Source organism: Lethenteron reissneri, chromosome 24, assembly GCF_015708825.2.
Source record: "Lethenteron reissneri isolate LAM-NWPU_2019-01 chromosome 24, ASM1570882v1, whole genome shotgun sequence".
Taxonomy (NCBI): Eukaryota; Metazoa; Chordata; class Hyperoartia; order Petromyzontiformes; family Petromyzontidae; genus Lethenteron; species Lethenteron reissneri.
This window is the reverse complement of record NC_083802.1, coordinates 20,207,872-20,231,181: the sequence shown is the minus strand read 5'-3', so window position 1 is coordinate 20,231,181 and position 23,310 is coordinate 20,207,872. Positions and strand designations below refer to the sequence as shown.

Sequence of the window (23,310 nt, the reverse complement as noted above, 5' to 3'; positions counted from 1 at the left end):
CCAGTCCTGACTTGGGACTGAGCCCATCCCTGGTTGAGGTGAATTGCAGAGAAACGATGTCACATGCGTTGGGGTCGATCAAACGTCTTTATTTACCCAGTCCAGAGCCACTGATTGCACAATTCCTTAAGCAAAAGACCTGGGACACGAAGCCAAGCAGGCAGCAATATTCTACACTGCCCATGCCCCAATGCACAGATGTGTCGAAGGTGCGTTGGGGTTGCTGAGTGTAATGTCCAATCGTGGAGTCGTGCAATGCCGTTGGTGACTTTTCCGAGCACCACTCGACAATATGGCGGTGAAATCCACATGGGCGTTACTCGCAACCGGCTGATGCCAGTTGACTTGCGTGTGTTCATGTGAAGGTCTGGGTGTGTTTGCGTGTGGACACGCCATGTGAATGTCCGATGAAAGTGCAGAAAAGGACCCCGACCCGCAGATCACGCACCCAGTGGAAAAAAAACCCCACAGTGAACGGTCAAGCTCCACGGTCGTCACCACTGCAGCCAGGGCTCCTGGATCCCCACTCTCCTCGCTGCTCACGGGGGTCCGGGAGGAGGGGGACGCGCGCCCTCTGCTGACGGCGCCGCGCCCCGCGCTGCCTCACGGCGACCCTCCCGCTCCTCCTCGGCCCCCGCCTCATGGCAGCCTGCGGTGAACACACGGTGGCACCAGAAGAGCACGTGTGTGTGTGAGAGAGAACACGCGTGTGCTTGTCTAAATGTACGAACTTGTGTGTGTGTGAACAAGTGCATGTAAACAAGTGAGAGTATCAACATGCATGTGCATTAATGTACAAAACTAAAGTCTGCATGCCCTACAAACGGCCATATGAACATGAACTCCAGCAAAGGGCATTATACACCACAGCAGTGAACACACGTGTGGGAGCAATGTTCGGTCTTCTTTCGTATTGCTGATCGATGCTGAGCAACAACTAGAATTTCGCTCGTGTTGTTGCTCTAGAGACGGGGAGATCGATGTTCGGTCGCCGCGTCGATGGCATGCGTCGTGATTTATCACTAAACAGTGGGCCACGTGAAGGCTGCCATCTTCCACAGGAAGGTTTTTTTTTATTCTCTGGGACGTGGGCATCGCTGCTATCCCAGCATTTACCGTACTGCCATCCGTAAACGTGACGGGGCACAGGGGTGGGCGACACTCACGGCTGAACGACTCGGGGTACTGCTTCTCCAGCTTGCGCCGCAGGGTTCTGTGGGGACACCGACCGCGTCACGGGGTCCACAAGGGCAGTGCAGACCGCTCCTCCAAACACAACGCGCACGCGAGAAGCGCACATGCTCCAATGCGTTCACGTGTCTGCGTGCGCGTACTCATTTGCATTTGTACCTGTGGTCGCGGTCGCGTACGTGTACGAGCGAGAGGTCTTTAGAGCTCGTGTGCTTGTATGTATGCATGCGCTTACGTATGCACGCAAGATCGCGTCTCACAATTGCTGAGGCACCAGAGACAAGAGGGAAGGCAGCCAGACGGCGGGGAGCCGGTGTTACCAACAATTGTCCAAGCTCTGTGGTCCTCTATAAAGATATTTTCGTCACGTGGGAGGAAACCGGACCCAGGCAAGAACAACACGTGTGAGGGGGCCAAAACTGTATCCCATAAAGAAAAGAAAGATATTAGTTCACACTATGCGAAACCACCTCTGTGAGCATGCGTACTCGTTTGTGTGTACTCTATGCCTGCGTGTGTGTGCGTGCCCGTGTGTGCGTGCCCGTGTGTGGGTGCCCGTGTGCGCCGGGTACTTGCCGGATGCGACGGAAGACGGTGTCGAGGTCGCGGCGCATGTCGGCGAGCGTGCGCGTGTGCTGGGTGAAGCGTTCTGTCATGGAGGCGAGGCGCGACGATGACAGCTCGTTAAAGTTTAGCAGCATCTCGTTCGTTTTCTCAAACCGGTCCAACCTGGGGGGAGGGGGCAGAGGAGACGAGGGGAGAAGCGGCAGAAGGCAGAGTGGTGCGGGGTTCATTGACAGAGCAACTGGGATGAGATGGGTGGGACTGCCAGGGCAGCCGGTCCAATGGCCATCGTCAGTGGGTGGTCAATTGGTTATTGCATGGATTTAAAGGTTGTGGCAGTGGTGGTAAGTGGAGGTTGCCATCGTGAGTACTGGTTGTGATTGCGTTGGTGAGTGACGGTGTCTGTTTGGAGTTAGGAGTTGGTAACGCCACGAGTGTGCGGAGCAGCCTCACATGTGGCGCTGTGCTTGCACCACAGCGCTGATGTCGTCCTGGTTGACCATGCCCAGCAGCTGCGCCGTCACGTAGTCTGGGGCGCTCGCCTCCATGACCCCCACTGCCCTGGCCCCCCACCCTGACCCCTCTGCTCCGTCCCCAGACTCCAGGGGTCCCGTAGACACAAGTTCCAATGCGAGATGGCGGTCACTGTGAGATTTTAAGGGGTTGGGGTACACACCATTATATATTTACGCACTCGCATACATTCCGTATAAACAACTACCACAGCCGCCGTTTACCACTGTGGGGTCTCCACAGCGATCGTGCCAGGCTTGTTGCACTTTAAAGCCATGTGCAGTGTCAAGTCCTTGATGGCTGGAAGTCACGAGATGGTGGGGCTGGCCTTGACGGACAACTCTTAGCGGCAAGCCCCAGGTTCAGCAGCTGATCAACTCCTTGTCAGTGAACAGCAATTACCAAATTATCAGAATACATAACGTGGTTAATCAGAAGGCAGCCGTCCCTTGACCGCAACCATGGAATCTACCAGCCTCTCATTTTAACTGTACCAGATGGAAATTTAAACGGTACAACCATGGGAAGCGTCTCCGAGCTTTGTGGTTCAAAGATATGTAATAATTCCTGTCGCACAAGCACGTCCACCAAGAACATGAAATGCAATTCAAGGTGAGTAGCTTATAACCACAATGTGCTGTAAACGGACGTTGCTGTGTGATTGCACGCATGCTTAACGCGTGCACTCCCATTGCTACCGAGATGTCACTGTCGTCACTGCGACTTGAGTTTTAAGTTGCTCTGCTTTGGTATTGCTGTTTGTTACAATGTAAGCACGTTATTATTGGTGTGCTACTGTATGTTACTGTCATCATTTGTTTCATACTCTTCATATAACATAGGTTGGTACTTCTTAGTACGTTCTGTGTTGGGGTGGAGCGGTGGCGCACCAGTTAGCTCACTGGCTCAGGCCAGCGAAGAGCGACTCCGGCCCCAGGCCCTTCAGCAGGCCTTCATCCAGCGGTAGATTGCCACGAGGCTGCGTCCATTACTGTGCGTATGCTGTTATTAGCACATTTATAAACGACGTGCTGTTGTTTAACCTTTCATGTATAGTGTCTTGTATTGCTACATATTTTTAATCGTATCATATATTTATGATTCCCTCTGCAAAGCCATCTGTCTGGTCAGAGTGGAAGAGTAGGCCAAAACTTCCCTCTTCACGCCAGGGGCTCTCTGTGGCTGTCACCCACGCTGTCACCCACGGTGGCGGAGCGCCCCACAAACATCACGGAGGCCGCTTCCGCCGCCTGTGGCGTGAGCCGCGAGCACTTGCAGGGCTGCGCCGCGAGCACTTGCAGGGCTGCGCCTCGTGCACTTGCAGGGCTGCGCCTCGTGCACTTGCAGGGCTGCGCCTCGTGCACTTGCAGGGCTGCGCCTCCACTTACTTACATGGGCACGCGGTTACACCGCCCTGTTCTCGCCGTGCTCGTACGCCGGGATGTCCGTGTGGTGTTGCACCGCGCTGCTGTGAACGTGTTGTTACACTGCTGTGTTGCCTGTTCAATGTTTGTTGTGTTGCGTGTTCAATGTTTGCTGTGTTGCCTGTTCAATGTTTGTTGTGTTGCGTGTTCAATGTTTGCTGTGTTGCCTGTTCAATGTTTGTTGTGTTGCGTGTTCAATGTTTGCTGTGTTGCCTGTTCAATGTTTGCTGTGTTGCCTGTTCAATGTTTGTTGTGTTGCCTGTTCAATGTTTGTTGTGTTGCGTGTTCAATGTTTGCTGTGTTGCCTGTTCAATGTTTGTTGTGTTGCCTGTTCAATGTTTGCTGTGTTGCCTGTTCAATGTTTGTTGTGTTGCCTGTTCAATGTTTGTTGTGTTGCCTGTTCAATGTTTGCTGTGTTGCTGTTCAATGTTTGTTGTGTTGCCTGTTCAATGTTTGTTGTGTTGCTGTTCAATGTTTGTTGTGTTGCCTGTTCAATGTTTGTTGTGTTGCGTGTTCAATGTTTGTTGTGTTGCCTGTTCAATGTTTGTTGTGTTGCTGTTCAATGTTTGCTGTGTTGCCTGTTCAATGTTTGTTGTGTTGCGTGTTCAATGTTTGCTGTGTTGCCTGTTCAATGTTTGTTGTGTTGCGTGTTCAATGTTTGCTGTGTTGCCTGTTCAATGTTTGTTGTGTTGCCTGTTCAATGTTTGTTGTGTTGCGTGTTCAATGTTTGCTGTGTTGCCTGTTCAATGTTTGTTGTGTTGCCTGTTCAATGTTTGCTGTGTTGCCTGTTCAATGTTTGTTGTGTTGCCTGTTCAATGTTTGTTGTGTTGCCTGTTCAATGTTTGCTGTGTTGCTGTTCAATGTTTGTTGTGTTGCCTGTTCAATGTGTGTTGTGTTGCCTGTTCAATGTTTGTTGTGTTGCTGTTCAATGTTTGTTGTGTTGCCTGTTCAATGTTTGTTGTGTTGCTGTTCAATGTTTGCTGTGTTGCTGTTCAATGTTTGTTGTGTTGCCTGTTCAATGTTTGTTGTGTTGCTGTTCAATGTTTGTTGTGTTGCCTGTTCAATGTTTGTTGTGTTGCTGTTCAATGTTTGTTGTGTTGCTGTTCAATGTTTGTTGTGTTGCCTGTTCAATGTTTGTTGTGTTGCTGTTCAATGTTTGTTGTGTTGCCTGTTCAATGTTTGTTGTGTTGCTGTTCAATGTTTGTTGTGTTGCTGTTCAATGTTTGCTGTGTTATGATCCGCACTGTACTCACCGCCAGCTGCACAGGAAGTCGTACAGTGCGCGGACTCCGGGGTCCTGTTTGGGTGTCCTCGCCGCCGCCTGTTCGGCCGTCACCGTGCGGCTACAAAAACAATAGAATAGACAAAAGCTTTGTCTAACTTGCGCGTGCTAAATAATCAAGTCCACAATAAGCATGTGTAGTGGCCCAGCCAGGCGACAGGCTCCTGGGTGACCACAGACTTCGCGGGGACCGCCACGGGACCTGTCACCGGCGCGCGTGGACAGCCTCGTCAAGGGCCGCGCGTGACGTCACCAGGTGGAGGATGGGGGGCGCCATCTTGGGTGAGGAGCTCGCCGTCAGCCTCCCGCGAGTCACGTGGCAACAGCGGCTCGGGGAGGTGACGTCACAGCGTAAACAATAGGCGGAGTCGGGGACAATGACGCACGTGGGTGGATTCCGACCATTCGCGAGGAGCTCGACATCAACACTCGCGCGCTCTCCAGCCAATGGCACAGAGGGGGGCGGGGCACGTGCCGGGGCTTCGTCGTCAGTTGGGCGGGGTCTACAAACGAAGGCGGGGCTATTGGTGAAGAGGCTGGGTCACGGCTGTAAATGGGCGGGGCTATGTTAGAGAGGCGGGGCTATGGGGAGTGAGGGGCGGGGCTATGGGGAGTGAGGGGCGGGGCTATGGGGAGTGAGGGGTGGGGCTAGGGGGAGTGAGGGGCGGGACTATGGGGTGAGGGGGCGGAGCTATGGGGTGAGGGGGGCGGGGCTATGGGGAGTGAGGGGCGGGGCTATGGGGAGTGAGGGGCGGGGCTATGTTAGAGAGGCGGGGCTATGGAGAGTGAGGGGTGGGGCTAGGGAGTGAGGGGCGGGGCTATGGGGAATGAGGGGGCGGGGCTATGGGGAGTGAGGGGCGGGGCTATGGGGAGTGAGGGGCGGGGCTATGGGGAGTGAGGGGCGGGGCTAGGGAGTAAGGGGCGGGGCTAGGGAGTGAGGGGCGGGGCTTGAGACGTCAGGAGGAAATGGCAGCGGCGCCCGCGGCTTTGGGCCGCACGCTCCGATAGCGACAACAACAGCGAGAACAACAACAACAACAACAGTAACTACAACAGCATAAACGACAACAACTGCGTGGTCAACAAGGCGAACATCCACGACAACAAAGACAACAACTCCGTGAGCGACGGCAGCGGCGGCAAGAGCGACTGCACGACTTGACAAACGACATCAACAACAAAACATCAACATCGCCACACCACCAGCGACTAGAGCGACTAGAGCGACAACAGAGCCAGGCACCACGTCGACAGCGAAGGCACCAACCACCACCACCGCATCATCATCAACAACAACAACAACAAAGAAGAGTGGTCACGCACCGGCCCGACGGGGCTGCCGCCGTGGTGGTGGTGGTGGTGGTCACCGCGGTCGTGGTTGTGCTCGAGGGGGAGGAGGTTGCGGCAGCCGTGGCGACCGCCATGTGCGAGGCGGAGGAGCGCGCGGACAGCCTGGAGGGGTGGGTGGCCATCCGCGCCGACGCCTTCAAGGAGGAGGCGCGGCGCCGCGTGGCCTTCATGGTGGCGTGGAACGACGTGGAGCAGAAGGCGGCCATCAGCTGCCACGACCGCACGGCCCAGCGGGAGCGGGCCCTGAGGGCGGCGCGGGGTGGCCCTGGGCAGCAGCAGCAGCAGCAGCAGCAGGTGGAGGTGGTGGTGGAGGTGGTGGAGGAGGTGGGAGACACGAGCTGGGCCGGCCTCTTCTCGTGCGAGGAGCTGCGCGGCCTCCACGTGCAGCTGAGCGCGCTGAGTCCCGCGCTCGAGGCCTGGGTCCCGGCCTTCCCCGAGTCGCCCTCGGGGGTGTGGGCGCTGCTGTTCCCGGCCCACGCCGGGCGGCTGCGCGACCCCGAGCGGGAGGCGCTCTGCTCGGCGCTGCAGCTCTACCTGGCGGCGGCTCTGGACGCGTGCGGCTGGACCGTGCTGCGGGAGCTCATGTTCGGGCAGGACGACGAGCTGGAGCGATACTACGAGAGCCTCAGCGACCTGCGGCGCGCGGGCCACGAGGCGGCCCTCACGCGGGCCAAGGCCGCGCTCAGGGCGGTGAGAGAGACGGGGGGTTGCGGGGGTCCCGTGGGGTCCCGTGGGGTCGTGGTCTTGTGGTCTTGCCTCGTGTCAAGTGTCGTGAAGTCACGCGGTCTCGGGCTGCTGGCGTCTCGAGATCAGGGTTTCGGGGTATTCGGACTTCAAGAACTAGGGTCACGAGGTCAAGGTCACAGGATATTCGGATCTCAAGATCGGGGTCACGGGTTCAGGGTTTGGTGGTTTGTGAGGCCATCAAGAGGGGGGCCATGGGCTCAGTGTTTGCCCCCTTATTGACAGTGGTCCCGAGCCACGTGGTATTCCTAGTCGGGTCTCGTGGTCTGCTGAACTGTTGCCATGGTTTGGATGAGGGTCGTGACCTCTTGGCGTGAGGGTCAGAGGGGATTTATGTTCACGGGGACAGCGTCTGTTGTCAGCGCCCCTGGCAGCTGGCCGAGGGGGTCAGTGGCGCGCTCTAAGGTGGGCCCCTTCACGGCCACTCGCCCCCGCCGAGACCTGGTTCCCTTTGTCACCGGCAAGGCCTTTTGTGATTAGAACAACAGGGGGACACAGTGAGAGAGACGGGGTCCCGGGACGGGTACAGGGGGGTACAGTGAGAGAGACGGGGGTCCCGGGACGGGTACAGGGGGACACAGTGAGAGAGACGGGGGTCCCGGGACGGGTACAGGGGTTGGCGTCCCGGGACGGGTATATGGATCCCGTGAGGGAGACGGCGAGGGGGGTCTTCTTCTCCTCCCGCCAGGCAGGGAGCCCCCCGCCTCCCACCTGGCAGCAGGAGGAGGAGAAGAAGAAGACCCCGTGGCAGATGGTCGCGCACAAAGCTCTCGTCTCATGCCACACTGGGCCCATTGTCCCGCCGCCGCGTCCCGCGTGGAGTGACGCGGGCTGGGGAGGGGGGCTGGGGAGGGGAGGGGGGCTGCCCCCCCCACTTCCCACAGCTGGGTCCCACCTGGACTCTCGTCCACCGTTGGGTGGCAGGTGCGAGCCGGGCCAAGCCCCCCCACCACCACCACCACCCTCTCCTAGCCCCCAGGGCAGGTAGACGGTGAATGAATAATTAAAGCCTCGACACGGGAGGAGGGTGAGGAGGAGGGTGAGGAGGAGGGAGAGTGGGTGCCGGACCCAAGCGTGGTGGCACTTCAAGGTGGACGAGGGTCCCTCTCTGTCTGGGCAGTGGATCTGTGAGGTCGTCCACTTGCTAATGAGCTTCTTGGGAGGCGAAATTGTGCCTGCGATGCGTCTACCCTGTGACCCGGATAATGGGGGTGCAGGGCCACATGGGGCAAGCCCAGACCAACACCAGACTTCCCCAGGTCACAAGCTTGATTCATCCAGCAGTGGATGGAGGATTGTTGATGGTATAACAAAAATGTCTACTCGGAATTTTGGATGATCTCAATGGAGAGTGTGCTAGTGTTGATGGTGGCCGTGATGATGGTCGTATTGAGTGGGAGTGGCAGGTATGATAGTGATCGGTGAGAGTATGCAGTGCCAACGGTGGCAGCGAAAAAACCTAAGAATATGAATCCTTGCAGTCACGAAAGCTTCAAATCTAGAAGATAATGATGGTGTTGATGAAATCCGTGAGAGGCGGTGATGGCACAGGTCTATCTGGTGTCGCACTGCGTCTCGGGAGAACTAAAACTTCTGGTTTTTCACCCTTTTAAGTTTCGTTTTGAATTCTCCAGTGTTCAAATGGTCTCCAATCCTGACAGCGATTCCTCTGCCGCCGCCGTGGCGAGCGTGGAGCGTTCCCGCGTGTGGAGTTGGGCCAAGCGGAGCTCGGCGCGACCCGCCGCGTGTTTCCGATTATTTGCAGTTATCTATTTAGCTTTAGTTGTGGAAAGTGGCGGTGGGCGGCTCGTTGGGTTGCTGCTGCTGCCGCTGACTTGCCATCGACAGTGGCGCAGAGGCGGCCGCCTGGCTCAAAGGTCGGAGCGCCGAACCCACACCGCCGAGAGCCTGAGTTCACACCCCCCGGCTTGCAGGGGGCCGGTCTCGGCTAGGTCACAAAACACCATCAAATACAATTTTATTCTGCGCTAAATTTGGCTAAATTCCAGTCCCCAGAATATAAACGATTGGCGAGAGTGTGATGCGGTAACATCCGTCTATGCGGCAGTACAGGGGTTAAAGCAGTGCCCTCAACTATGAGGACAAGAGTTCACGTGAAGGGATTTCAGAAGCAGCTCTGTAGTAGCTGCTTCTGCAGGCCATTCTCTCATAGTCTAGTCGCCCTGCCTTGCGAGAGATCCGAAGTTATTGTTTGTTTTGTGACCCTGATAGCGCGATTGGGATAAAGTTGGGGAAGCACATAAAGGCATTTGTCTGGCACGGTGGCCTCTGTGGTCCCTGTGTCATGGTGAGTGTGTGTAGTTGGGGGTGGTGAGTGTGTGTCGTGGGGGGTGGTGAGTGTGTGTAGTGGGGGGTGGTGAGTGTGTGTAGTGGGGGGTGGTGAGTGTGTGTAGTGTGGGTGGTGAGTGTGTGTAGTTGGGGGTGGTGAGTGTGTGTCGTGGGGGGTGGTGAGTGTGTGTAGTGTGGGTGGTGAGTGTGTGTAGTGGGTGGTGGTGAGTGTGTGTAGTGGTGAGCAGTCCGCTGTAATTATTCATGTGTTCGTCACCTGCACTCATTGTTCTGGTTTCCTGGATGAAGCTGCATGACCCCCCACCCCCACCGGGCTCCTCACCCCCCTAATCTGGCTCGCCTGTCGCCCCCACCTGGCTAACCAGCCCCCTCCCCCCTCCCCTAATCTGGCTCACCTGTCGCCTGAGCACGTGACGTCGTCGGCAGCATAGTCACGCGGAAGCTGTGTCGCTGTGTCGCTGTGTCACGCACAAAGACAACGACCCCCGTATAGCCTCAACAGACTGTTGGAGCAAGTGCTGTTAGCGAGTAGCACTTATGAAGGTCGGCACGGTACACGAGGGGGTGGTGTGGCCAGACCCACGCCCGTGGGTCTGTACCAGGTACTCATTTGAGGCTAAGTCTACCGAGGGGAGGCCCATGACCCGTTTAGATAAAACTGGTGTTGGCTTTGGGTAGAAATTGTTTTCCTAACGCAGCGCACAAACAACTGCGCCACCTTTTCCCATCCACATGCACGTGTACACAGCCGCCCTACACGCGTGTACTGACCATACATGCACGGACACAACAAATTAACCTGTCGTGTTACTGCAGCTTTATCGCACTGAACCCGTAATTTCGGCTGCTGGAGTCACGTGCTGTAGCGCCGGCAGTAATGATGTTGTTTTGCTGCCCTGCGTAAGCGTGGGGCGTTTAAATAACCACACTTATGACATCACAGCAGCGCTATTGAGTGGGTGTGCAGTTGGTGGGTGTGTGTTTAACGTGCACATAGCCTGGCACAAGCGCATTGGTGACGTCACCGCCACTTAGTTGCGAATGGCGGTTGTTGTTATTTGGCTGTTGACGGCTGTCCCGGGGCATCTTGTTCGACTCACTGCTGGCGTGTGTGTTCCGGTGGAGTGGGGAGTGGTCGTGTAGTGGTTAGCGACAAACTATAACAGCGATACACATCCACCATGCTACACTGAGACACACAATGACAGCGACACACACATTGATGCACTGAGTCCAGAGTTCACAGTGGTAACCCAGCTTCACATGCGGGCGGTGGTGGCTCACGGGGACGTGATCTCCACCCCCCAGGGCCCCTGTGGCACGTGAGCGATTCTGTGACGCCGCTCACAGGAGGATGTCGTCGTGAGCTCACGTGCACGATTGCCACGGACTCTGCCCAATACCCCTTCGCAAAATGCACCGAGTGCAAGTGTTTTTGTTGTCTCTGTACTGGCAGCCACATTCACGATCCCCCGGGTGGTGGGCGAGCACCTGCGAAGGCTGGCACCTCTCACGAGGGGCTGGTGTGACCAGCGTCATGCCGATCCTCCATTGCCTCTCCATTGCTGGTGTGTAGACACTTGACCGGGTGCGCAATTACTTTAGGACTGAGTCAACGTAGGGAAGGCCCGTGGCTGATTCAAATACCACTTGCCACTGAACTTCGCTCGAGCCAGGGATCGAACTCGGATCACCAGATTTGAAACAGTGCAGAAGCCACTGTACCATGCTCATGTTTGTGTACACGCATACGTGTACACGTGTGCACACGCGTGCATGCACACACACACAAGCTGCCTTAACGTGTCTTGGGTTCGTATGTCAGTGTGACGTGGTGGTGGGTCGGTTTGTGTCTTTCTCCACCACTGTTTATGCCCGTATCCTGTGTGTAGTGTGCGTGTGTTTACACTGTAACCTATACATGGTAAGCACACTGCCCACGGTGCGCTCTGGATACCGTCACTGCACACCTGCCAAACGCCAACGCTGAGGATGGTCGCGCTGGGATCTGGGATCATGTTAGGGTTGTGGCCTGACCTGCAACCCCTAATCCGCTGAGATGGGGAGAGATGTTGCTTGGTTAGGGCTCGTGATGTGGTTGGTGTCAGGGTCGGGGCTAAAGTGAGGGCAGGATGGGTGACAGTGTTATCGTCAGGGTTATTGTTCGGACTCGTGTCACGGGTAGTGTGAGGGCTAGTGTCAGTATTAAGGTTGGGGTTACGATGAATGTCAGCGGTAAGGTTAGTGACAGGGATAGTGTTAGTGTCTGAACTTCTTTCGCACCGTACGTAGCCAACCGTGCCACGGTATTTGGATCAGCAGTAAGGTTAGGGTCAGTGTGAATGGTTACAGTTGTTGTTAAGGTCAGGGCTAGTGCTGGGTTTACAGGCTCGTGTTGGGGTGAGAGCTGGTAATGTTGAGGGTAGAGTCAGTGGTGGAGTTGTGATGTGGGAGCGTGGGGCGGCGAGTGTTATTGTCGGTGCTAGGGCTGGTGTTATGATTAGGGAGGTGGCTGTTTCTCTCCTGCTGCTGCTGCTCCCTCCGTTTGGAATTCCTTCCTCTGGCCGCCTGCAAGGCTGAGCCCTCTCCCTGCCCCCCTCCCCCAGCCCCCTTCCTGCCCCCCTCCCCCAGCTCAAGTCCAGGCTCGAGACTTCTTGCCTCTGCCTACAGTGCCTGCCGCTCTCGATGAATTGTCTTCTAAGAATTCCTACCCACGGTGATATAAATAGTAATGTAAAAAATACAACTCTCTGTCAATCCATTGTTGGATGGAGGCTTCCCCCCTCCCATGTCTTTTCAGTCATGGGGGTTGTTTTACCATACTTCACCACGTTGGTCATTGCAAGTTGGTGAAGTGGGACGTTCCTCCTCCCGTAAAGTCGTCTCGCTGACTGTGGCGTTCTTCCCGTCGCTCTAGAAAAATACTCCGCCCCTCTCGCTCGGGGAGCCAGACCGACCCCAGCTCGCTCCTTGCCGTGTTGCGACGTTAAGGATCTTCTTGCGTACGGCCATGCAAAAGGTCCACAAGGCGGTCTCGATATCCAGGTCCAGGTTATTTAGCTGATTGCCAGTATTTGTGGAGGCCGTGATGAGCGACTCCTCCATTCCTCTGCCAAGCGACGGCACGGGGCGGTGGTTGAGGGCAAGGTCCACGGCCTGCGTCGTTCTCTTTCGTTTGCGCGGTGCTCGCGTGAGGTCTTCGTGCGGTGAATGAGCATGGTTCTGTGTCTTCTGGTCGGATCGAAACCGCCGGGGGGGTCCTGTGTGGGGTCGGACGAGAGGTTGGGCGCAAGGCTTCTGGTCGGTGTCACGGGCCGCCCTGCCACCCGTGCCCACGCGGCGTTGGCGTGGACTTGTCGGGGTCACACGTTGGCTCCGCCAGCACCATTGCGTCATTGATTGCGTAAGCGATGGGAGACACGAGGCGCAATCGTGTCACCCGCCGATGACACGAGGTGTGATCGTGTCCAGCCCCGCAGCGTTGGAGGGGGCTGGAAAGGGCGGAGCGCCCCCCACCCACCCTCTGCGGAAGGCTGAGTGCCATCTCCTTCCGAACTTTCAGGTTAAGTCACAAAGGGTTGGCACGATGTTTACCCACCAGCGGCGATTCCCCCAGAGAAAACCCACAGCCTATTTCATGAAGGTGCTGCTGTGTGCAGAGGCACGGCAGGCCAAAACAGATCGCCGCTGAGCATTTCACACTCATTGGCTATGTCGTGCCCCTTCCCCCGCCCCCCCGCCGAGTGTTTGTATGCCGACCTTTTAGAGAGGTCAGGCCAAAGGGTTGGTTCTGTTACCGATAACGTGAGGTGTGATTGGGTTACTGAACAACAAGATGCCTGATTGTACAGGTGTTTGAGGAGCGGTCTTGAGTTCGATTCCCACTCCTGACCAACATCAGTGTCGAATATCTGAACTGATCCTGGTCGACACAGCCTTAAGTGAGTATCTAGTGCCATGTGTAAAACATCGACAGAGGTGGCTGAACGTGGTGTTGGCCGCAGCACTCAGTCATGTGCCCTGCTGGCCTTCATAGGTGCTTGCCTAACAGCACTTTCCCCAACATTCTGTTCAGGCTATATGGGAAATCTTTCATAATATATGTGTGTGTGCGTGTGTGCACAGACGTTTGAGCAGCACAAGCGCACGGAGCGCCTGGTGGACATGCTGTGCGTGTACGCGGCGGAGGACGACGCGTACGAGCAGCTGGTCACCGCCGCCGCCGAGCTGCACCAGTACCTGCTGCAGCCCTTCCGCGACATGCGCGAGCTCGCCATGCTGCAGCGCCAGCTCATCCGGGTCAGGAGGCGGGGGCCACGCGGGCTCGGGGCTGGGGCCACGCGGGTCACGGGGTCACGGGGGTAGTTTGGGGTGAGGGAGCGTTTAGGGGTCAGGCGGCAAGGGGTCGGGAGGTGGCGTGTAGTTAGAGGGTGGCGTGGGGTCGGGGTGGTGCCGGGTCAGGGGTCGGCGTGGGTTTGGAGGGTGGTTCTGGCCGAGCGGGTAACAGTTTGGGGCAAGAGGGAGGCTCGCGGTCAGAGTGCAGAACGACGCGGTGCAGGGTTCACTCGGGATGAGCGGCAGTTCAACAAATGGTGAGGTTAGTGGGGAGCATGGGGTGACGAGTCAGAAGGGGGTCACGGGGCAGCACTGGCGATCTGCTCCTGTGGAATCCTGACCTCCCGTCTCACTCCCTGTGTCCCCCCCCGCCCGCCCTGCAGAAGACGCTGGATTCGGAGGAGCTGGGCCCCCGGCGTGTGCAGGAGCTGCAGCGCGAGGAGCAGGACTGGGCGCAGAAGGCGGAGCACGCGGTGCACGCTATCCAGGACATCACCGTGCAGTACTTCCACACCACCGTCAAGGCCCTCAAGGGTGCGCAGCCACCGTGGGCGTGAGGGGGGAGTTGACACGATTATTGCTGCGGTGCGCAAGCGTGGGTGCCGTGGGTGTATGGCGATCGATCCTGGCGGTGATCCATGAAGTTGGGGGTCACGGAGATTGGGGTGAGCTTCATCTCCGGGAGTGGTGGCGCAGCGGTAAGCGCGCTGTGCTATGAACCCAGCGATCCGAGTTCAGCTCCCACTCGTGGTCAATACAAATGTCTAAACGGGTCCTGGGCCTCTCCTAGATTGACTTGGCCTCAAATTAATACCGAGTATGGTGTATAAAGATCAGCACTGGGGAGACAAAGGCGGCCAGGCAAGGTGCTGGCCACTCACCCCCTCGTGTGCTTTGCCGGCTTTCATAAGTGCTGCTCTCTAGCAGTCTGTGGAGTCTATAGGGGGTCTCTTTGTCTTTGTCAGCCCTGCTGAGTCAGATGGAGGCCGACGAGCGGCAGTTTGGGCAGGCGGCGTGGGGCACGGTGCAGCAGCGCCTCGAGCGCCTGCGCTTCCTCGTCGCCAAGGAGACGCTGCAGCTGATGCGGGGACGCGAGATGTGTCTCACACGCAAGCGGCAAGACATCAAGCGTGAGGTGCGCGGCCGCTCGCCACCCTGCCCTCGCCCTCGCCCCTCGCCTTGCCTCAGGCACTGCCATAGTTAGTGCCGTATGTAAGGGTGTGTGCGTGTTTGTAGTGGCTGTGTCTCTGTATGTACGTGTTACGTTTGTCCGTGCTTGCATGCGTGTTTATATCTGTGTTTGTGAAAGCTCTGAACGCAATCGTCATCATCGGTGAGTTCCGGCAGGCGAGGCTGCGTTGGGTGGGTCATGTAGCCCGCATGCCCAGCCACCGTATGCCCAAGCAGCTTTTGTTTGGCTGGATGGAGGGGGCTAAATGGGTGTGGCACAGGCTAGAGAGATGGACTGATGTGGTCCAGAATGCTGTGTAGCTGAGTGGACTTTCCGATAAGGCCCGTGAAGGACGCGATTGGACAGTTGGAGGCAGTCGCCCTCCAACAACAACAGAGGGCGGCGGAGATCATGGCACCTGGGTCTGTCCCATGACCTTATGCCAGCATCGAGCCTTCCACACTTCATTTGGCCTCAAAGTTCGCCTAGCCTGGGGCAAGCGCCACGGTGACATCACCACCACGTAGAGGCGAACGGTGGCTGTTGTCGCGTGCGCGGATGACGCTCGCGTGCGCGCGTAGATGTCGGAGATGACGGCGGGCGAGGACGCGCAGGAGCAGCTCGACGCGCTGGAGCGCAACTTCTACGGCGTGCAGCTGGAGCTGTACGCGGCGCAGCTGGAGAGCCTGCGCTGCGAGGAGCAGCTGCTCACCACCTCGCTCGACTCGCTCAAGCGGCAGATCCGCGGTGAGGAGCGCGCGCGCCACCGCCTCTCGACACGCGCTCTCACGATCGCGTTGGCACGCGCGCGCGCGCGCTCTGGCGCCCGCGGTAATGACGCGCGTGTCCGTGCGGCGCAGAGCGCGAGGACGAGGTGACGTACTTCGACGCGTACGAGAGCCTGGAGGACCTGGAGGCCTCCGTGCACTTCCGTGCCCAGCAGGCGGCGGGGGCGGCGGAGACGGCGCGGCTCCGCCAACAGGCGCTGCGGCTGCAGAGCAAGCGGGCGCGCATATCCTCTAAGCGCGCGTACCTGCGCAGCAAGCGGGTAAGCAACCCCCCACCCCCTGCCCCCTCCCTCCCTGTAGTCTCCTCCCATAAAGCCATAGGTGGTCCTCGACGTCATCAGCCATGGTCAATCCACTGCTGGATGAAGGCCTCCTGCCCCAACTCGCCGCCACCTCTCAAGATCCCCCGCGGTGCAACGATCCATCCGGCAGCCCCTCGCGAACCGATCTCGTCGCTGCATCTCCAGGGTGGACGTGGTCTGGGACGCGCTCCGTTCCGTGGCGGCCGCTCCGTTACTCTTCTAGAGCGTCGTCCATGGTCCCTTGTTAGCTTTGATGCCTCCTGCCTAAGCCTCGCTGACTTCTTTTGTGGTCCCATATTGGGATGTTTCTTTAAATCCTCTTGCAATAATCACCCTAAATTATTGTAGTTGTTTCTCAAGCTTAATTTTTCTGTGAACGGATTAAAAAGTAATTTGTCTTCAGTGTTGTGCCAAGTTTTGACGTTGGTCACTGCGGTCACCGAGACCACTCTTGCCTGGCTAAACAAACCAAATAAAACTAAAGCCTCTGACCGCCCCCCCCCTCCCCCCGCAGGAGACGTGCATCGCTCGGCAAAGGCAGAAGGAGCAGGAGCAGGAGCAGCGCGACGAGCGCTACCGGCAGCACCACGCCGTGCACCTGGTGAGTGTCGCCGTGCACCCGCCGATGAGCGGTGCCGTCGCCGCGGCGAGGCCCGATCCTCCTGCGGTCGTCTCCCCGAGTGATGCCCACCCACGTTTCTAATATGGAGAACGATGCACCGGCACGCTCGCCCCAGCGCCACGCTCGCTGCCAAGGTGACGGCGGCGAGCGTGGAAATGGCGGCGAGCGTGGGGACGGCGGTGAGCGTCGTGCGTCTCCACGCCACGGCTGCTCCCCTGTGCTGCCACCGCCGTGTGTGCTTGACCCTGAGCCTCTGCCCCCCACCGCCCCCCCCCCCCCCGTGTTTGCGCCGAACAGAAGCGGGAGCAGCATCGGGAGGGGAGGAGGAGGGAGAGCGAGCGAGTGCAGAGCGAGCGGCAGAAGACGCTGGAGCGGCTGCAGGCGTACCGCCAGGTACGGGCGCGCACGGGCGCCATGCGGCTCCGACCACAGGAGACGCACGGCCCAGCTACGATCGCACGACAACCACAACAGCCATGGCAGCTATGGCAGCTATGGCTGCGGCTGTTGTGTTAGCACTGTGGGGAGCGTGGGGTGATGCTGCTACCTATCGATCATCTCTGTTAACCTGTAACATGGTGGTCTGCCCCATGGCCTCCTGCCACCGAGCGTTGGACAGTTCACGTGACCTCAAAGTGCACCTAGCCCGGCACAAGCACTGCAGTGACATCACCCACACTTAGTGGCAAGTGACGGCTAGGCTTACCGTGAGACCATGTGAAGTGTGGAAGGCTGGCAAGTCACGGGGCCGAGATAGCTGGCAGATGCGCCACCCATGCTGACCACCGTACCAGCCGTTTCGTACACACGCACGTGGTTGCGTGGTTGATCGGTGCGCGTGTGTGGACGGGCAAACAGAAACACCCACAGCAGATGGTGCTGCGACCTCCACGCTACCAACCCCCGAGCACACGGCGCGGCGGCGGCGGCACCATCAGCGCCGTGAGCAGCCGCTTCCCCGTCGCTCCTGTCGCTCTGCTCCGTCTCCTCATCCTCCTCGTCGCCATCGTCGCGGCCGCAGCCGCTGCTCCACACCGAGACCCCCAAACCGTGGCAGGCGCCGGCACGCAAGCCCGAGCGGGGGGCCCGGGCCCCACGCGCCCCCCGCGACATCCCCGTTCACATCTTCTGCGCGGGGCCGCCCGCGGGAGGCGGTGCGGGGGCGGACGAAGCCGGAAGCGCACCGCGGGACGAGTCTCCTCTGCGGGACGAGTCTCCTCCACGGCCGCTCACGGCGCCGCCGCCGCCGCCTCCCGGCCCTCCCCCTCCGCCGCCCCCCCCTCCCCCGCCGCCGCCGCCCCCCCCGCCGTGCCCCCCGCCCCCTCCCCCGCTGCCATCGCCGGATACGCCGGGCGCCGCCGGGACGAGCGGGCGCGCCGAGCGCGCCGAGCGCGTGGCCCGGAAGGAGGCGGCGGCGGCGCCGGTCGCCACGCTGCTGCTCGACACGGGGCTGCTGCGCGACGCGCGAAGCCGCCTGCGCAGCGCGGCACGCAGCAGCAACGGCGGGGACGGCAATGCGGCCCCCACAGCGGAGCGCAGGGGTAGGGGCACGCGAGGGGGGCGTGGTGTGTGTCAACGGGGTGTGTAGCGGTGGTTTGTGTGTGTGTGCGGCGTGTGTGTGTACCGGGCGCGTAGTGGTGGTGTGTGTGTGTGCGGCGTGTGTGTGTGTACAGGCGTGTAGTGGTGGTGTGTGTGCGGCGTGTGTGTGTGTTCGGGGCGCGTAGTGGTGGTGTGTGTGTGTGTACGGGGCGCGTAGTGGTGGTGTGTGTGTGCGCGGCGTGTGTGTGTGTACGGGGCGCGTAGTGGTGGTGTGTGTGTACGGGGCATGTAGTGGTGGTGTGTGTGTGCGCGGCGTGTGTGTACGAGGCGCGTAGTGGTGGTGTGTGTGCGCGCGGCATGTGTGTGTGTACGAGGCGCGTAGTGGTGGTGTGTGTGTGCGCGGCGTGTGTGTATACGGGGCGCGTAGTGGTGGTGTGTGTGTGCACGGCGTGTGTGTGTGTACGAGGCGTGTAGTGGTGTTGTGTGTGTGCGCGGCGTGTGTGTGTGTGTGTACGAGGCGCGTAGTGGTGGTGTGTGTGTGTGCGGCGTGTGTGTATACGGGGCGCGTAGTGGTGGTGTGTATGTGCACGGCGTGTGTGTGTACGAGGCGCGTAGTGGTGGTGTGTGTGTGCGGCGTGTGTGTGTGTACGGGGCGCGTAGTGGTGGTGTGTGTGTGTGTGCGCGCATGTGTGTGTACGGGGCGCGTAGTGGTGGTGTGTGTGTGTAATGTGTTGGTTTGCCGGTTGAGAGGCGACACTGGGGAAACTGTAGTCTGGCCAATGCTGCACAGGAGATCTTTGTCTTGGGTGTGGGGCTTTGTGTAAATACCTAAGGGGGTGTGCATTGTCGGGGCGAGTGGGAGTGTTGTTACGTGTACGTATATTTGTGTGCGTATTCACATGTCTGTGGGAGGAGGGTCCATGCTCACGGTTTTGCTGAGTGGTTACTTTATTTTTAGTTTTCCCAGAGGGAGCTGGGGGAGTGCAGCAAACGAGCCCGGCTTTGAAATCTCGGCCGAGTTCTGTTCTTGGCACACTGTACTTGGCACACTGTACTTGATGTTGTAAGTCACTGTATCTGGCACCACGTTTGCGCACGGCCGTGTCTGGCGCGGTTTTGTGTCCGTGCTGCCCACGGTGTCTGCGTTGTGTTGCTCTGCGTCGCGTTCCGCGTGTCGTCTGGACACGTGGCCGCGACTCACGGTCAGCGCTGTGCGGTCTGCATCGACGCGAGCTACACGTTACACGTGCCTGCACACGCATGTGTTCGTGTGTTCGTGCATGTTGGCCTTCATAGGTGCTCATTGACATACGTGTCTCTGCGCCCGGTGGTGTAGCGGTTCGCGCGCTGTGCTACGAATCCGGCAACCCAAGTTCGATTTCCGCTCATGGCCGACGATTAGTTTAAGACCAGTGACGATTATCTGCACCAGTCCTGGGCCTCCCCGAGGTCGATTCAGTCTCAAAGGAGTACCTGGTGAAATGTGTAAACTTCACCACTGGGGAGACATCGACGGACAGGCATGGTGCTGGCCACCCACACCCTCGTGTGCCGTGCCGGCCTTCAGCACTTGCCCCAACAGTCTGTTCAAGGCTATATTGGGAATCTTTGTCTTTAGTTTGTGTTTGTGCATTTGTGAGTGCCAATGTATGTTTTAGCTGTGTGCCCGTGTCTCCGCGTGCATGCCAACCTACGCATGACCACCCCATTCCCCTCCCGCACCACCGCACTTCCCCGTGCCCCACCCCCCAGGCTCTCCCATGGACGAGGTGCTGGCGTCGCTGAAACGCGGCGGCTTCCACCTGCGCAAGGTGGCGGAGCGGCAGGCAGCGCCCTGCGAGAGCGACGAGGGCGACGAGGACAGCCTCATGGCGCAGATCCGCCGCGGCGTGAAGCTCAAGAAGGTGGTGCCCGGTGGCACGGACGTCGACGGGCCCCGCACCTACCCCGACGCAGACCCCCTCACGCGGAGCATCCGCCAGGCGATGATGAGGATCAAGGAGGCGTCGCCCGACTCGGACGAGGAGGAGGAGGAAGAGGAAAACATGACGAGCGGCGAGTGGGAGAGCTGAGCGTCGCCCGCCCCGGGGCCCGGCGCACCAACGTGGCCGCGCCCGTGGGGGGAGGGGGAGGAGAGGGCTCCGGTCGCCGTGCGGCCTGCGCGAGCCGGGAGCTGCCGGGGCCTCGGCCGGCGGGGTGCACGGCACCCGGCGGGCCACGGGGGGGGGGGGGGAGCGGCCCCGCATGAGCCGCCGGCACCGCCCGTGCCGTACCACGAGGGAGTCGAAGCTCTTCACGACCCGAGTTGGTTGAACGAGACCGTCTAATTAACACGTTGGGGCTCTCGGCAACGGGACCCAGTGGCGCTGCCCTCGTTCAACATTTGTACTCCGTCTTTGTTTATTTAATTGAGCATTTTATGATTTTTATGCAAAAAAAAATCAGTATTGTGTTTATTTATTGGCTGGGGGAGACTTGTATCCTACTCCCCTATGATGCACCAGGGACCCGGGGTCAAACCCGGGTCCCTCACTGTGAGGCCTCGTCTGCACGACTCGCAACTCGAGCGCCTCGCAGTCGAAGCCGGCCGGGTTGGATACCCGGTCCCAGGCTCTGGTTCCAGAAGGGGCTGCGGCGCAGCAGCACATTCACTTTAAACGCCGTGGGAGTCGCGGCGCCGGCGCCGGCATCCCTGGCGCCGCTACGGGCCGAGCAGGGAGCCCGGGGTGGGGGAATCGAGACACGGGGGGGCGTGTGCACCCACCATGGAGCGGACACCGGCGGGGAGGCTGCGGGAGCTGCCATGGGGGGGGGGGGGGAGATTGGGATGGTGCTTTTTGAGAAGTGACGATTGCAAAGTAGGTTCTTGTTGGGTAAGGAGCAATGGCACTTTTCTGCCAGGAGGTCTTCACCACAGGGATCCCGGTGGCCCCTCCCGTGCCCCACACTCGCCCCTCCCGTGCCCCACACTCGCCCCTCCCGTGCGCCACACTCGCCCCACTCGCCCCTCTCGTGCCCCACACTTACCCCACACTCGCCCCTCCCGTGCCCCACACTCGCCCCACACTCGCCCCTCACGTGCCCCACACTCGCCCCTCCCGTGCCCCACACTCGCCCCTCCCGTGCCCCACACTCGCCCCACACTCGCCCCTCCCGTGGTGCTCAGCCTCCGCCTTCCCGTAGCTTGGGTCCCGCGAAGCGCCCCTCGTCCCCGCCGAGCGATCAACACTACACGGGGCGTGCCGCTGTGCTTTTGAGTTTAACCTCCACGTGTTTTACAAACTCATCTAGATGACTGTACACGGTGTTATTTATAGGCGTCTGGCTTTTAAACGGTTTTGTGTTAATGAAGCCGCACTCGCCCCTTGCCCTGGGGATCAGGTGACCTTGCGCAGTTACCCAGGTCACAGGAGTCTGGGGTCCAGTGACCCAGTTCAGTAGTGAATTAGAATCCAAGGTCCTGACCCAATGACATTGGATCAAGGTTCTGGAGTCCAGTGACGTCCCTGGCTCTGGGTGCGGCGGCATGATCCCCAGCACCGACGGCGCCGCGCTCGTGACGAGCGGGGCGGTGCGTGGCGCCCTGAGCTACGTGGAGGTGGGGCCCCGTGTGGGAGGTGGAGCGTCTCCGCGCTGCACAAGGAGCAGCAAGTCACCGCTGCACCTAAAGCAGGAAAATCAGCAGCAGGAGAAACAAAAGTTCCTGGATTGGCAGCAGCAGGAGGATGGGAGATGGCTGTGATTTAAGTTTGTCAGGCGGTCTCATCCCCAGGACGCCGGCCCCTGCCCCAGCCACCAACGAGCAGGGTTTGGGTTTTGACTCCAGGATGAGGCCTCGTCTCTCCGAGTCGCTGGGAGTGGTGGTGATGGGGGAGCGCCCGGGTCTCCGAGTTGACCAAAACCTTGCTTCTGTCGGAAGCGGAAGTCACCCGTGTCCCCTGTTCCAGCCGATTCGGGGGTCCGTGGATTGGGGCTCGTTCATGGCCTCCCGTATCCAGACCATACAGGAGAGAGGTCACAGAGACCAGAGATTTCTCTCGTGGACACCCAGGGTTAATTAAGCACAGGACTTGTATAACTGACATGTGTAAACCCATTTACTCTCAACACTTTCCCCATTTCCCCTGCCTATGACCGACTGCCTCTGTATAAAATAAATACGCCCACTGTTCTTCTACAGCGTCTTCAGATATGGTTGCATTGCTTTCTCACAAGACTGAGATTTATAGACCTACCCAGGCTCGTAGACTTATAAATGACTTTTTACTCAAATGACCAATGAGGCAGTGTTCATTTCTTGTGCTGATACCGTGTGTACACATCTGTGCCGTGCATGTACTGTGTGCGTGGTACGCATACCTCGTGTTTTTGGGGTTGTATTGTGCGTCTGGCATGACATCGGACGATTTTTTGCGTGTGGAGCTTCTGCAGGAACTGAAGTTTAATTCAGGAATTGAATCTCGCTCTTGACGAAGCTCTCGAGCACACGGAACGACGTCTCAAGGCGGCACAACCCCAGAACCTGGGGAGCAGCAGCGGCGCGCAAGCAGCCGGTGTGGGGAGCAGCAAGCCGACAGTGCCACGAGGAAGAGGGAGCTTTGAGCAGTGACGGAGGAATGCTGGGAGCGAGGGCTATTTTTGCATCGCCGCTGTATAAAGCACCATCCCCCCCTCCCCCCAGTTAAGCCAGAGATAGTCGAATACATTCTGATGGCGAGCACCTATTAAGGTTGGCAGGGCGGCACTCGGGGGTAGTGCAATCCACACCACGCCCGCCTTTGTTCCCTCGGTGTTGACTACACTGCAACAGGTGCTCATTTACAGCCGAGTTGACCTAAAGGTGGCTTGGCACGGGTTCAGATATTCACCACCGATATGTATGTTGAACTTTTGCATCCTATGAAGCCAACCATGCTAATCGGAGGTGCAGGGCAAGAACGACAAATTAAATTCAGAAATCCCCGCTCACTCCACGAGACACCCCACCTGGCGACATCGCCACGGGAGCGCAGTGCACGGAGGTTGCATCTGAAGTGCCACCACGCGACAGCTTTCCTCTTGGCACTCCCATCTCCCACGCACGACGACTCGCAGGGGAACTGTGGCCAGAGGGAACGACGCCGCGGCCGCTCACCGAGTCCCCAAACGGACAGAGGACACGAGGGGACGCCGGCG

General features: G+C 58.9%; 2 protein-coding genes across 3 annotated transcripts; one reads left to right on the top strand and one right to left on the bottom strand.

The window, feature by feature from the left end:
• Positions 1-73: 73 nt before the first annotated feature.
• LOC133346787 (kxDL motif-containing protein 1-like) lies at positions 74-6,432 on the bottom strand. 2 transcript variants are annotated; one of them, XM_061558663.1, is made up of 6 exons: positions 6,298-6,432; positions 4,946-5,035; positions 2,209-2,400; positions 1,768-1,920; positions 1,167-1,213; positions 74-649 (listed from the first exon to the last, which is right to left on the bottom strand). In XM_061558663.1, exons 1-6 carry the CDS (start codon positions 6,396-6,398, stop codon positions 540-542), a joined length of 693 nt encoding a protein of 230 aa, XP_061414647.1. In that variant the 5' UTR covers positions 6,399-6,432; the 3' UTR covers positions 74-539. The 2 variants fall into 2 exon arrangements, with proteins under 2 accessions (XP_061414647.1, XP_061414648.1); XM_061558664.1 differs by lacking the exons at positions 4,946-5,035; positions 6,298-6,432 and adding an exon at positions 3,661-4,926.
• Positions 6,160-20,341, top strand: LOC133346785 (junction-mediating and -regulatory protein-like). The gene is given in 11 exon segments (XM_061558661.1): positions 6,160-7,014; positions 13,504-13,677; positions 14,097-14,247; positions 14,679-14,848; positions 15,466-15,631; positions 15,745-15,932; positions 16,489-16,575; positions 16,894-16,989; positions 17,455-17,550; positions 17,552-18,137; positions 19,888-20,341. Coding segments are annotated over 11 exon segments (2,652 nt in total). The 5' UTR covers positions 6,160-6,396; the 3' UTR covers positions 20,208-20,341.
• Positions 20,342-23,310: the final 2,969 nt, after the last annotated feature.